At 37.4% G+C, this 15,760-nt stretch overlaps 1 protein-coding gene across 3 annotated transcripts in view; it reads left to right on the top strand.

Moving 5' to 3' along the window:
• The window catches only part of clocka (clock circadian regulator a), a 66,368-nt gene that overhangs the window by 35,386 nt on the left and 15,222 nt on the right, over window positions 1-15,760 (top strand). For all 3 annotated transcript variants that reach the window (XM_065257164.1, XM_065257163.1, XM_065257162.1), the window contains exons 6-13: window positions 7,974-8,033; window positions 8,432-8,580; window positions 9,775-9,866; window positions 10,012-10,101; window positions 10,181-10,301; window positions 11,870-11,983; window positions 13,571-13,689; window positions 14,031-14,113. In XM_065257164.1, the coding sequence (XP_065113236.1) occupies window positions 7,974-8,033; window positions 8,432-8,580; window positions 9,775-9,866; window positions 10,012-10,101; window positions 10,181-10,301; window positions 11,870-11,983; window positions 13,571-13,689; window positions 14,031-14,113 (828 nt within the window). The remainder of the gene's footprint in view (window positions 1-7,973; window positions 8,034-8,431; window positions 8,581-9,774; window positions 9,867-10,011; window positions 10,102-10,180; window positions 10,302-11,869; window positions 11,984-13,570; window positions 13,690-14,030; window positions 14,114-15,760) is intronic.

The following is a 15,760-nucleotide window of genomic DNA, read 5'->3' as shown; positions in this document are numbered from 1 at the left end:
ATTTACTACACAGAGCCGTATTTTACAGAAAGCTAGGCAAAACCACGTTCATAATCATGGAAGATCGTCTTGGTGAAATACAGCTCTGTGTAGAAAATGCTGCTCCATCTGAAAGCAGGTGATGGTGATTTACTACTAATCACCGAACCGGCTTTACTAATGATATATGCATGAGGATCGCAGGCGATTTCTTTGCCCAGCTCTAATATTTACAAAGGCATTTTAGCCCCTATTATTACATACCTGTCAGGCACTGGGCTTCATCATTGTGCAAGTCCAGATTTGGTGCCACATCACATGACATCAAGTCATTTGTTGTGTTACTCATAAAACTATTGTTTATACTACTAACTATAAATAAAAAAGTGCATAAGTACAGCAAATTTGACATGTGGGATCCTGTCTGTAAAATCCAGGCTAAAGAGGAGCACTTTCACCTGATTGACCTAAAGGCATATTCCATTTTCTTAAAAGAAAAATCCAGATAATTTACTCACCACCATGTCATTCAAAATGTTGATGTCTTTCTTTGTTCAGTCAAGAAGAAATTATGTTTTTAGAGAAAAACATTGCAGGATTTTTCTCATTTTAATGGACTTTAATAGAGCCCAACATTTAATACTTAACTCAACACTTAACAGTTTTTTTCAACGGAGTTTCAAAGGACTATAAACGATCCCAAACGAGGCATAAGGGTCTTATCAAAACGATTGTCATTTTTGACAAGAAAAATAAAAAATATGCACTTTTAAACCACAACTTCTTGTCTAGGTCCTTTCCTGCTTGACCTAACGTAAATGCGTAGGGACGTAGGGAGGTCACGTGTTACATATATAAAACGCACATTTGCGAAGCATTGTAAACAATAAACTGACACAAATACATTAATTAGTATAATTCGACATACAACAACGTAGGAACGTTCCTCTTTCAACACACTTGTAAACACTGGGGTGGAGTTTCGCGTTCATCCTCTGTGACCTCTTGACGTCATGACGTATTGCGTGGGGTCAGCTGGCGCATCACGACCGGATCTAGACGAGAAGTTGTGGTTTAAAAGTGCATATTTTTTATTTTTCTTGTCAAAAATGACAATCGTTTCGCTAGATAAGACCCTTATGCCTCATTTGGGATTGTTTATAGTCCTTTTAAACTCCGTTGAAAAAAGTGTTGGGTTAAGAATTAAATGTTGGGCTCTATTAAAGTCCATTAAAATGAGATCCTGCAATGTTTTTCTCTAAAAACATAATTTCTTCTCGACTGAACAAAGAAAGACATCAACATTTTGAATGACATGGTGGTGAGTAAATTATCTGGATTTTTCTTTTAAGAAAATTGACTATTCCTTTAACATTGATTTTAGTATTTAGAGATGACATTACTCCGTGTTCATTTAAAAATATCATGGTTATATTTTAACAGGATGATTTTATGAAGAAAACCTAAATAAAAAAATTTTTTGCTAAGTTTTCATGGACTGAATCACAAGTACTGTATGGAACTTAACATAAAAAACATAAAACTTGGTCTCAGTTGTACTTCATGGGGTGGTTTCCCGGACAGGGATTAGCTTAAACCAGGACTAGGCCTTAGTTTAATTAGGAAATATCACTAGTTTGAACAAACATGCCTTTAAAAACATTACTTGCATTTCGAGACAAAACAAAGGTGACTGGAGTATTTTAAGATATGTCAGTGCAAGTTTTTTTTCAGTTTGGACAGCTCTTACATTTATTTTAGTCTAGGACTAGTTTAATCCCTGTCCTGGCCGGTTGCATAAAAATAGCCGTGACATTAAGAGTGCATCTTAAGAATGATTCTGACTAACTAGCAATTAGTTAGGGCTAATCAGTCTCATTATTTGGATTTGTATTAGACCAATCTACCTTTCTATACTTAAAACAGTTATGATAAGTCTTGAAGAAAAAAATGAATGACTAACTTTTAAGACTAGTCTTAAAGGTTTATGCAACTGGCCACTGGAAACCGCCCCCATGAGTTTACAGTCGTCACTAGCCAAGTCAACTTTTCCATATTATGAAGTTTGTTAGTGCTTCCAGATCCAGACATCGAGTTATACATTGTGATGACTAGGGCTGGGTATCGATTCAGATGTTCCAGATCGATTCAATTTCGATTCATAAGCTATCAAATCGATTCGATACCGATTCTCGATTCAATTTTCGATTCCGGTTCTCGGGATGCTTCCATACCTCTTACTTTTTATGTTAATGGGGCATCAACGTAGATGAAGCACCTAAATCCGCCATTTTAAGCACTGAATGAAAGAATGACAGGCTCCTTGGTAACATCGTGCAAGGCAAAAAAGAGGGTGACATCTAGTGAAGAAGACTAGTAATTTGATTAACGTTAATCTTACATTCATTGGTTGCAGGAAAAAATATGGGGGGAAAAAAAAATCGATTCTGCTCTTTGAGAATCGATTCTGAATCGACCACGTATAATAAAACGATTAATCGAAAAATCGATTTTTTTGCCCAGCCCTAGTGATGACTGTGAAGTAAAAAAGTAATTTTTCTCGTCCCCCGCACACACATTTGACACTTTCCAACACCATATGACAGCATCTTGTGTGTAACTCAGTCTGCAAGCGTGACTTCTCTCTTGAGCAATAATAGTTGGCAAAATCTTAAGTACTAACATTTGCCAATTCAAGCAATAAGACATAAACATTGTGGTTTGAGTTTCAAGTCCACATCTCTGATATCCACTGATAAACATTTCTTTGAGCATATCTAGGCCAAGAGTGTGTTTAACAGTTCAGTGCTGCTTTAAAAGTCCTCCAAATATGCGTCGTCTTATCAAACACTGAACTTTATGTGGGTCGTGCCGCTGAGGTGTTTTTGTGGCGTTCAGTTCAAATGTTGTCTCTTAATAATTGTCAACACCAATCATTTATTTCTTTTTTGTAAATGCATTATGCCAACCCATTTTTTTGTACAAATGTAATAATACATTGCAAGCTTTACATTTTGGTCACGTAAACCAATGTAAACCATTTTAAAAACAGTGAGCCTCAATGTGTGCTTTGAAGACCTATGTTGCATTGTTACGGTCACACTGTCTGCTGTTCAAAAATAGGAAATGAGAAGAAAACCCATTTTCTGTCTTTCTCTTTCAACACAAGCACTATTAAAGTTAATGATAAGCCATCGACAGCTCGCCTCGTCCTGTCTGTGCGTGTGTCGGAGAGAGCAGTGACATTGTAACTGATAAGAGCTGCATTGTTTGCGTTACATAAATGTCACTGTAAGTGAGGTCATTACACACATTTTGGTGCGTCTAGTGGTTCACAGCAGAGCCGATTTGCTGTACCGTAATTGTACAAGTCTTTAACTTTTTAGAGTCCTAGAGGACTCAGATGGAGGTTAGAAGGTGTAATGTGTAGGTAGAAAGAAAATACCACGCTTTGCTTGTGCGGTGACTAATAGACCTGTTTGTGGCTTATCAACAAATTGCATCTATGTGTGTGGGGTAGGCGAGTGTGTGTCTTATAACATGAGGGTCCCTTAAATACACCCACTTTATACTGAAGGACAGGTATGGAATGGGGTCACTCGGGGGCCGTAGCTGATACTCATGCTTTTTTGTTGGCAGCATGTCATGGACGAGGCTTCAGTGGCTGATGCAGTGACGCATTTGGAGGACAGTTATTAAAACCCTTTGAAACTGCATAGAATGAAATGGTACTAAATGGTTTGTAATTGTAATAAAATATGATGGTATATAATAGCTTTGAGGCTGACAAACATGCAAAATAACCTGAAAGAGTGTCTGAAAGAATGTGTGTCATCTTCGTTTAATCAGATACGCATACTTCTCCACATGTGACCCAGTTTGTAAAAACCAAGTTAGAGTCATTTTTTTGTGATTTTCTACATAAAGTCATCCTACTTAATATAAAGAAACATTCTGTGAAAATATACAGTTGATCTTTAAAGCCATAATATGTAAGATTTGGTAATAAAATATTCAAAAGTAACTTGCGCAATTTGATATATTTAATGCAGTTGTGTACTTGCATTATCCAAAAGGTCCCCAAGGATTTGTAAATACAGAGAAATTCCTGTTTTAAATAATGGATCATCCCTTGTCTCCCATGTAATTGTCGCTCTTTTAGTGACTTAATATCCTGTGACTTTAGTGACTTAATATCCTTGCTATCCTCAGTTTCCAGTTGTAAAACACTAGTTGACAACACTAGTGGACAAATGCTTAAGTGGCGGTTATTAAGCATCTAACCAGCAGCTGTTGTGCTTTGCAGCTAATTCATTACGATGGCATACATTGTAAAAAATAGCTGTAATTATGCCGCTGGTTTGCCAGTAACTTACTGAGGAAAATAAAGACTGAAATATTTAATGTTCATTTAACTTTGAACAAACTGTTGCCAATATACCCCGGTAAACCCACGGTTCGGACCGCATTACATAAGTATCACGGCGCCCTGTTGCACCGTACTGATTTATGAAAATAAACACCACAGTCTTTAATCTTATTTTTAATGTGTATACAATTGCACAATTAATGGCGATATCCAGATAAATGTCAATAAATATTGAGAAAACGTTCCCTGAGGAGTTTCTACCTCAAATTCATATTTCCTCTATCCACTGGGTGGCGATCTCACCCAACTTAAACACAGACGCATTCACTCATCACTAAAAACACTGAAATTTTGAACAGGCTCTGAATCTGATCTTTTCTAAAGTTATTCACAAAAATTGAATTATCTCAGCTTTTAGCTGAAAATTTGAGAGGTGGTAAGCGAACAAATGAAGGTAGGATGAAACAGGGTTTTTTTTAAAAGCGGAGGGTCTGTTCTTTCATTTGATATTTTATGTTTATGTAAAGAAGAGAATTTTTCTGTAAGGCATTAAACTAAAACTGGGTGGCAACTTAAAAAAAGTGAGAAGAGTAATATTTATACTAATATAATTACAACTTATTTGTGTTTCCTTTATGAAATTCTGCCATGCATATGAAGTAACCGTTTTATAAACGCAATAAGCCCCGCGAAGCAGTGGTGTTACAGTGCATTTTATTACAGCTAAGGGGGTTTTAGGCACTCCGCTTTGCGTTGTGCCTAACAACGCCCCTTAGCTGTTATAAAATACACTGGTAACCCACTGCTTCTTGGGGCTTTTGCTTTAGTAAGTTACTGGCAACCAGCTGCCAGCAATACTGTAATTTCGACAGAATTTTTTTACAGTATAAAATAATGTGAACGAGCGTACAGGTAATAAAACATTAATTCATTGCATACCCGGTTACATGATTAGCCAATTCTATACGTCTCCAGATGATGAAAACAACATCTCCCATCATTTTATAACATCATTAAGCTTTACCTTTGTTATTGTGTAATAGCGCCCTCTAGTGGTGAAAATCTACATAATATGCCTTTAATATTGACTGAGTAAGGTCATGACAAAGATTAATATTAAATATTAAACTTTGATGCTTATGATCCTATAATAAGATTGAGACTTTAGACTGGATTACCCAGACAGAGTCATCGTGGGTCGACATCATCTTTTACTGAAGGGCCAATTTCTGGTTTGATTTTCCAAAAATACAAAAGTTTTGAAAGTACAATTCCTCATATTTGTCCTCAAAATATTTTATTTCAGCCAATCCTACCTTCACACATTGTACAGTTTCGAGCAGATGGCTTTGAACTTCAGAGAGCAGATATAAATATCTCTGTTCTCCGGCCAAACCAACTGACGTCAGATCATTTCTTAACTCGGTAATAGACATGCAGCGTTTATATATCCACCGCATAATACAGCGCTCCTTGCTCAAACAGACACGCACACACACAGTCACGCCCACAACCTTTGATGCATATAGACTGGGGTGATCTCTAGTTTGTTTATGTAAAATGCTGGTAATGGACACCCAATGGCAATGCAAACACATTTATTTACCCAAGCTGTAGTGTTATTTGCTGTCATTAATCACACAACTTTGCAAATATGTACTTTCACATTTGACTCGCATCTAAAGTCAGTTACGTACAAAATCACACATTCAGTCGTGCGTAAACATTATGATTTTCGAGTCACAGATCAGATGATTTTTTTGGAATAGCAAAAATGGGTGGGGGAAAATAAGACCGAATCAAGAAATTACAAGCACAAAGAACAGGGGCAGCAGTGGTTCATGAAGGTTGTCTACAAATCGTGAGGTTGATGGTTTAATCCCCGGCTCCACCTGACCAAGTGTCAAGGTGTCCTTGAGCAAGACACCTAACCCCAGCTGATTCCGATGAGCTGGATGGCGCCTTGTATGCCTGACACCGCTGTTGGTGTATGAATGTGTGAGTGAATGGGTGAATGTGAGGCAACATGTAAAGCGCTTTGGATGATCATAGGTCTGTTAAAAGCGCTATATAAATACAGTCCATTTACCAACAAAGTTACAAGTATAATGCAGAGGACCAATTATTTCAATGCATATCAAAGTCTCATAATTATTAGGGATGCACCGATACCACTTTTTTGGAATACGAGTACTTGCATTTCAGTACTTGCCGATACAGAGTACTTGATTTACAGAGAAAACATGATTTAAATTTACAGGTAACAGCTTTAGTCATATAATTTAACAAAAAAACAAGGGACTAGTTTTCCAGTTTGTTGTAAACTCTGCCTCTTTGGACAACACAAGAGGCATTAACACCTTACACGCCGCTCAAACATAGACATTTCTCAGAACGTGGTATCGATCCCTGGTATCGGGGGACTTTTAACGAGTACGAGTACTTTAGAAAATGTGGTATCGAGGCCGATACCAGTATCGGTATCGGTGCATCCCTAGTAATTATTTTAAGTTATTTTTAGCATAAAGTAAGAAAACGCAGAATCCTAGTGGCTCCTGCATATGTTGACCATAGAGCAGTTTTTCCAACCCTGTTCCTAAAGGCACACCAAAAGTGCATCGTTTTGGATGCCTCCCACATCTGACCCCATTATTTCATATCTTGGAATCTCTACCATGAGCTGATGAGCAGATTCAGGTTTGTTTGGACAAGACGTGTTGGAAAGCGTGGTCTGCGTCCGGAATCTTTAGGCATCAAGGCACTTCCGAATCCATTGTTTGGTTTACTTTCTGTCTCCTGAGATACCTTCATCGTCTTCTCCCACAATTCTATGCTTGGGAGTGTTCTGGGAATTTGATTGGTCGGGTTAGAAAAATAAAGCGGCGGCCAAGAAAGTGTCTGGAGCACAAATTTGGTGTTCACTTTTTACAACTTTTGATTGCATTTCTAGCAAGAAATTAGTATTTTTGTTTTCAAATATCGGATATGTTTATATTTCGAACAAAAAATAGTTTCACTGCTTATGACGGCTGTCCAAATGCATTCCCCGGAGCTGTCTTCATCCCGCTGATGTCATTGCCTCATGAGTCAATTGCCTGCGGACACAGCCGTGTAGTGTTGGTGTGCCTCCAGGAACAGGGTTTGGAAACACCGCCGTAGTGATTCTTCTGATGCACTCTTGTGTGTTATTGACCGCCAGTGACCTTAGAAGATGTTATAGCATCAAAATCCCTCAGCCATCACAAACTGTTCTCACATCAGCTGCTGTGGACAGCTGGTCTTTCTTTTTTGCTGCACACTCAAAGCTGCTGAGTCAGAAAACACTGGATCTAAATATACACCAAAACACACCCCATAGGCCTTTATTGCCAATTCACCACCACCTCTGCTACTGATATACTGCCAGTTTAATGATTTATTACATGGCCTGGTTGTGGTTAAAAACGTGTGGCATTAAAGGAAAATTTGATGTTTGTAGACAGTGTTGTTCACATACTAATATTTGAGCACAGTAAATAGCTGCAGACTTTGAAAGGGGTGGGGAAGGGAGCTGACCTCGATTGACCAGTTAAATTATACTATACCAGAGTATAACCTGTTATGCTCTTGTTTTTTGTTTTTTTAGAGATGACAGCAGCATCTTTGATGGGTTGATGGAAGAAGATGAGAAGGACAAAGCAAAAAGGTAATTAAATGAATTTACTGAACCAAACCCATCAACTCTCTTATTTCATGAAAGAGCATGATTCAGTCATGTTTAGGTTGACCTTAGAGAACTGTGTTAACAAAATATTTTTAGGGTAGTTTATCCAAAGTGGTTTTGAACCCTGAATAGAAACTAAAAGTTGACCTAGTTATGATTGTTTAACTCTGACTGCTGTATGTCTGATATTTATATATACAGTATCATACTTATACAATATATTTCTCTGATTTGATAACTTATCGTTATTGATTTATGTTGAAGGACAGTTTAATATGAAGTTTAATGGAGTGTGTGTTTAACTATGACTATGTTCTTTTGTTGGTTTTATGATTGCAACTCGAATTTCCCACCTCTTTCTTTTTTTTTTACATTTATAGAGTTTCTAGGAACAAGTCGGAAAAGAAGAGGCGAGACCAGTTCAATGTGCTCATCAAAGAACTGGGCACCATGTTGCCGGGTAACACCCGGAAGATGGACAAGTCTACCATCCTCCAGAAGAGCATCGACTTCCTGCGCAAACATAAAGGTGATTGTAGTTCCAGGCAATCAGTTTTCTAAATAGTACAATAACTTTGCCTTATTGTTTACTCTGCATATTTTTAGACAATGCATCTGCGGTTGGATTTAGTGTAATCTGGCAAGTCAGGTTTTTTCCTATTCATGTATTCTGACCAAAAGTAACCCAGATAGAAAGGAATGCATTGTGACAGGCAACACAGAGGAAATAAAAATGCCACTTAGTGGAAAGAATAATACTGAAACTAACACTTAACTGAATACAGTAAAAAGGAGAGATGCACCGATATATAATAATTGGTATCGGTCGATAAAAAGATAACATTTTTGCACTGATGGCTGATAGATTAAAAACAGCCAACAGTCATGGATGATACATCCTGTCAATGAAAAGAGAAGAGGAAAATGCAATGAATTTGAGCTCTGTGTGTAGAAAATGTAAAGAAACATCACATCGGTCGGTATCTGTAGATGGGTCAATGATGTGACGTTAATTATTTTGTGTCCGTATGGATAAATTACATGTAAAAGGGTTAAAATTTCAAAATAAATGTTATAATAAAAAGAGGACCAAGTCTACAAATTCTGGTTTTATTTCATTTTGAAAGAATATTTGGGGTATAATTGCAAAAATGTCAATGTGGTGTAACTGGTCTGTGTCAATTGGTGTAACTAGTATTTTTTTATTAAAATATAAATATATTTGTAAAAAGTGGAATAAAATATAATCATTTAGTTTATTGCAATATGATTTTTTACATACATTTTTACATCATTTGTCAAAGATTATTTAGAAAACAGAGCTGTTTTCAGCCTATGTCGAGACAAATATTACAAAACTGCAATAAAATTTACATTAAGAAATACCTAATAAAATTATATTTTCAATTTTTTTATGATTATGCTTTTTTGATGTGGATAAAATATTTAATATTTCTCATTCTTTGGCACAATTGGCAGTTACACCATATGACATTTTCAGGTCCATTTAGTCTTAACTTTCATAAAAATGGTGCAAATGGCACGTATGGTCACCCTAATTATTAACTATTTTAGGTAGGTATAAAGCTATACCTTTTGAAAGGGTACAGCCGCAGTGACAGCTGGGGTGCATATTTTGACCATTTTATTTCTGACAGAGGAAATGTTTTTATTGATGTCGTCTTGTATTTAAAGGAAAGTGTTATGTGCTGTATTTCTTTAGAAATCGCTGCACAGTCTGAGTCCAGTGAAATCCGTCAGGACTGGAAACCTCCCTTTCTCAGCAATGAGGAGTTCACACAGCTGATGCTGGAGGTGAGACCGTTTCCTCTGATTTGCGCACACACATGCATACAAATACTTAAGTCTCACTGTGTATGTACTGTAAGGTTGTGCCATTCGTAAATTCTGTATTCCCAGCTAAGCTGAGTTTCTGCTTTGCTTTGCTTTACTTTCCTAGGCACTAGATGGCTTTTTTCTGGCTATCATGACAGACGGCAACATAATCTATGTCTCAGAAAGTGTCACGTCTTTATTAGAACATCTACCTGTGAGTATGGGTCCTACCCCCACGTACGCTTGTTTGTCATTTCGGATAATGGTGACAATGTCTGTTGTTGTATTTTTAGTCTGATCTTGTGGATCAGAACCTGTTAAATTTTCTTCCACTGGGTGAGCACTCTGAGGTGTATAAAGCCCTGTCCACACACATTCTAGATGGGGAGACCCTCACCCCTGACTACCTAAAAAGTAAGAGCACCATTATGTTTTTAGTAGTCTCTCTCTCTTTCTCTCTCTCTCTCTCTCTCTCTCTCTCTCTCTCTCTCTCTGTCTCTCTGTCTCTCTCGCACTCTCTCTCGCTCTCTCTCTTATGTCCATTCGGCTGGCTGTTATCACAAAACAACCCAGACAGGGTGATAAGGACCCCAACATGGAGCAGAGATGTCTTAAATCACTCTTAAGGGTTTTTTTCTGGTAACAATCAACTGACTGTATATTAAGGCATTTTTTACACGACTAATGCCATGGTCACATTAGACTTTCAGCAACATTTTTAATTTTATTAAAGGGGCCATGGCATGAAAATCTGACTTTTTCCATGTTTAAGTGTTATGATTGGGTCCCCAGTGCTTTTATCAACCTAGAAAATGTGAAAAAATTCAACCCAATAACTTAGTTTTGGTTAACCATTCTCTACAAGCACATGAAAAAATGGGTCGTTGAAATTTGGCTCTCCTTATGATGTCATAAGGAGCTCTTTTATAATAATACCACCCCTTAATCTGCCTTATCCAACCACAGCACAGCCATTTAGTCCAGAGAAAAGCACAATTGAGTTTCAATTGCAACAAACCACCATCATTGTGATCAGTGTTTGAAGTTCATCAGCTCATTTGCATTTTAAAGGACACACCCAAAATGGCACATTTTTGCACACCTACAAAGTGGCAATTTAACATGTTATAATAAATTATCTATATGGTATTTTGAGCTAAAACTTCACAAATGTGCTCTGGGGACACCAAAGATTTATTTGACATCTTAAAAAAGTTTTGTGCCATGGCCCCTTTAATATTACATAAAGTAGGATTTGCTGTATATGCAATTTTTTTTATTCCCCTGAAAAGGTCCTGTATGACGCTATGACATTTCAATGATCAATTTGTCACGTCTTCTGCACAATTATGACAAAATGATGATTATTTACCTTGACATTTTAATTGCGATATTATTATTATCTATTAATAGATTTTACATTGAAGTTTTGACTTTTTTATTACTTTCTGTGAAGCAGCTGCATCCAAAACTAAATTTAATGTAAATAACAAATAATTATGAGAGTTATGTTGTATTAGCAAAAATCCAAAACTAATGGCTAAAGGACACGTCAGCTTATCAATTTTAAAATATCTCCATCATTGTATATGGTGCTCAAACATACTGCCGAAACGCATGGAAGTGAGCACAAAAGGCCAGCTGTAATTGTGGATTTGGCAATTAGGAGGTTTTTATCTGCTACATTTGCATGCGTATGAATGGAAGTCAGTTTAGTGTGACCGTGGCATAATGAGTCACAAACTTTTGCTGAAGTAATTTATAAGATTTTTATATTTAACTGCCGGATGTTGCAATTTATCAAGTTTCTGAGAGAGCTGTGTAACAAACACGTTTGTCATCTCATAACATGAAGTGTTTTTATCATTCTGATTATGATGCATCTCTCAGTTTTTTTATTGCTGCAGCTCACTTTTGTTAGCACGCAAACCAAAGGATGTCTAAGATTACATTTTTTTTGTTTTTGTTTGTCTTCCCTGCAGCAAAAAACCAGTTAGAGTTTTGTTGCCACATGCTCCGGGGCACGATCGACCCAAAGGAACCGCCCGTTTATGAGTATGTCAAGTTCATCGGAAACTTTAAGTCCCTCAACACTGGTGAGTGTGGGAACGATTGCCTGTAGCATCAGCCAAGTTTTCATATGAATCAATTTTATTAAATTACCCAGCCAAATGTCTGATTGCGTAGCTTTTTTGTAGAGTAGATGGAGCGAGGTTCATTATTTAAATAGGAAGTATTGGAAAAAACTCATGTGGCAGAGAAACAGGCTTTTGACCCAGATTTCAAGTGAAGGAACGTTGGTGTTTTGCAGTTCAAGGTGGAGTAATGTATGTGCCAACAATGCCACCAAATTTCACAGTGTTTTTAAAATTATTACCAAACAACCCCAAATATGCCTTTAAGCAGACAAACAGATGGTCCCGCCCCATACTCACACCATTGGTTAAGTCAATCTACACTGTAAAAAAATCCTTGTTGCTCTAAAAGTTTTAAATTTATTCCGCTTGAATTGACAATTAATTTCAAATACACAACATAAGCTTATGCAACTTTATTTTTATAATTTACAATCAAAAAAATTGAAATTAATTGTAAATTCAAGTTGATTAAACTTAAAAATGTAAGTGCAACAAGGCATTTTTACAGTGATGGTTTCCATAGTTGCATATTAAGTGATGCATGTTAACTCTTTCACCGCCAGCGTTTTAAAAAAAAGTTGCCAGCCAGCGCCAGCATTTTTCATGATTTTCACTAAAGTTTAATGCCTTCCAGAAAATGTTCTTCTTTAAATATATAAGCATACAATATACCAAATGAAAGAACAGACCCTCTGCTTTCAAACAAAAAAACCGTTTCATCCTACCTTTAGTGGTTCTTTTGCAATCAGCTTTTGAATATGGGTAGGTTTTTGCAAAAACACCATATTTTGAGCAAAAAGCAGAGATAATTCCATTTTTATGACGGACTTTTCATAGAGATCATATTCAGAGCGATCTTTAAAACAGACACGGACATGCAGCAGTATGCCATAGGGCAATACTTCCGGGTTTAAAAAGTTGCGGAAGGGCGCCACCTGGTGGATAATAGCGGTATTGCGGAAAGACGGAATATCTCGTCATTGGCGGGGAAGCGTTTTCTCTTAATTGACGAGATATCTCGTCAATGGCGGGGAAAGAGTTAAAGGCGGGGTGCATGATCTCTGAAAGCCAATGTTGATATTTAAAGTCACCTGAACAAACACGCCCCTAACCCAATAGAATCTGGACCTTTTTTTGATAAACCTGCCCCACACATACGCAACCCAGGCAACAATGTCGGTTAATAGACACGCTGCTTAATGCTGATTGGCTATAAGTGTGTTTTGGTACTTGGCCCAACTCCTTTATTCAAAGTGTTTTTCAAAAATCATGCACCCCGCCTTTAAGGGATGTATCTATAGAAAGTTACTAATTGCAAATTTTAATTATATATTTTCTGTGAAGCTACTTCGAAATATTATGTATTATGAATAGTGCTGTACAGCACCAATATAAGTGACACTTGAATTGTTTTCAAAGCATAATTTCTTTGCAAGTGCTGCCACCTAGTGGCAGACCTAAACGGCTCGATTTGGTTTTTTTCCATTCAAAGATTTCATTTTTGAAGATTTCCTGATGGATCGATTTGTCTTTTGTTACCCGCAGTGCCTAACTCGACGCGTAACGGCTTTGAGGGAGTGATTCAGCGATCGCTGAGACCTGCTTTCGAAGACAGAGTGTGTTTCATTGCAACTGTGAGGTTAGCCAAACCTCAGTTTATCAAGGTAGGTTGAGCCAAAGCTTACTTGGCATCTTCTCATTGGTCTTCTGAGACTCTTATTATTTACCCGAAAGACAGTGACAGTGTGTAAATGTTGATCGTGACACTGGTTGTACAGTACAGTACATGTGTGTGAGAGAGCCCCGGTGTCTGTGTGGGTGTGTTGATGATAGACACAGTACATGTTTGTACAAGAATTCGCTTTGTTTTGGAGACATAGATAATGACCAGCATGCAAAACAGTCTCTGTGTGAGAAGTAGGTCACTTGGGCTCTGTCTTCAGATGTTTGTTTTCGTATTGTAGGAGCTGTATGAAAGGTTATGTTTGTAACCTCTGTTCTGCAGGAAATGTGTACTGTGGAGGAGTCCAATGAGGAGTTTACTTCCAGACACAGTTTAGAATGGAAATTCCTGTTCTTGGACCACAGGTACAAACTTCATTGAGTGTTTCTATGAGCTTATGCACACACAACTTCCTGTTTCGAATTTATTCTTCTTTCTGGAGTGAAGAATTCGTTTTGGTTAGATGGTTAGACCTAAGAGACACACGTGACCATTTGAAGAGACTTGGAGTATATACATCAATCTGCTGGTTGTTAATGGAGCACATATGGATAAATTAGAAAACGCATAAATTAGTGTACCGTTTCCCCCAAATATACTAAATTTTTGAGCACACTCCAGATGTTTCATATTATTTTGTTGAATACCTGTATTAGCTGGTCTTGTTTGTCACTACGTATTTATATCAAGTCTACTGAAGTTCTCTGAAGTCTTTATTAAATCTTCCAGTTGAATGGATTAGATTAAGCAAAACAGATCTTAAAGGAACAGTTCACCCAAATATGAAAAAAAAAAAATGAAAATCTGTCATAATCTACTTGCCCTCATGCCATCCATGATGTATGTGGCTTTCTTACTTTTCTCAAATGAATATTTTTTTTATTAAAGAACACCTATTTCGATGTTAAAAAAACTTTTATTAGCATAAAACAATGTTATTTTGTGTATTGGGTATAATACAATGTCTTTGTGTGGTTTATCAGGGTTTCCCGCAGCCCATTTCAGTTCAGGCGGCCCGCCTAAACTTGGAAACCCTACCGCCTTAACTAGGTCGTCCAAAAAAAGGCCTTTTCGCTGCAAAAAAGGCTGTCAAGTGCATCTCGGAGAATAGCTCGGACGCTCTTCACACAGCGAGCAGGATGCGCGCCACACAGCTGAAATGAGAAAGACGTGGTCCGGACCCCCACTGTCTGGAGGATAACTAGCCAGTTGATAAAACATCTCGGAGAATAGTGCGGACGTGCTTCATACCAAGAGCGTGCACGCAGGCCACACGGCCGAAATTAGATAAAGACGTGGTCCGTCATGTATGGAAGATAGCCAGTTGATAAAACACATGTCCGTGAGAACTGTAAGTGGACTTATGTTTTGGGGTTATTCAAGCCTGTTATTGTATTCGTCTATAGTTCTTGCAAATATTAAAGTAAGTTAGCTGGTGATTTTGTTGTTTGAGCAACCTGCTGGCTAGGATTCACGTTTCTGTTGATTCGATATAAATGTTGAGCGCTCTTGCTCACTTTATTCATGTGCATTATTTACATGCAGTAGTTACACTCTTTTAAGATAATGTAATTTAATAGTGGGAAATAATCAGTTTTTACAATTTTTGCGCTATCTATCATCATTCGACAGATGTTCTACAACATCTGCTTTAGTTTGTGTTTATTAACCCTTTAGTTTCACTTCATCACGCAGCTATTCCCATTAGAGGTAAAAACATTTAATACATTCAAAATCTAGTATGTGTTCATTTTCTGTCATAGTTTCTTCAAAATTAAGTTTTATTTGAGTGTTTTAAAGGTATAGCGGAAGATTTTCCCGAATTATTTAAAAGAACCACCCCTCGATATTTTTTTTTAAGAAAATGCACACGCAACACTCTCCCTCCTACCGAGAGGGAACGCCTGTTAAACGCGTGCACGAGACAGAGAGAGAGCATGCAGGAGCTCAGTTCTTCTCTTCGCTCTGTTTACAAGTTGCTGTCGGCATGTTTATCGTGTCTGTGCAGTTCG

This window comes from Paramisgurnus dabryanus, chromosome 12 (assembly GCF_030506205.2).
Source record: "Paramisgurnus dabryanus chromosome 12, PD_genome_1.1, whole genome shotgun sequence".
NCBI classification, from domain to species: Eukaryota; Metazoa; Chordata; class Actinopteri; order Cypriniformes; family Cobitidae; genus Paramisgurnus; species Paramisgurnus dabryanus.
Note: the sequence above shows the minus strand (reverse complement) of the source record. Positions and strands in the feature narration are given on the sequence as shown.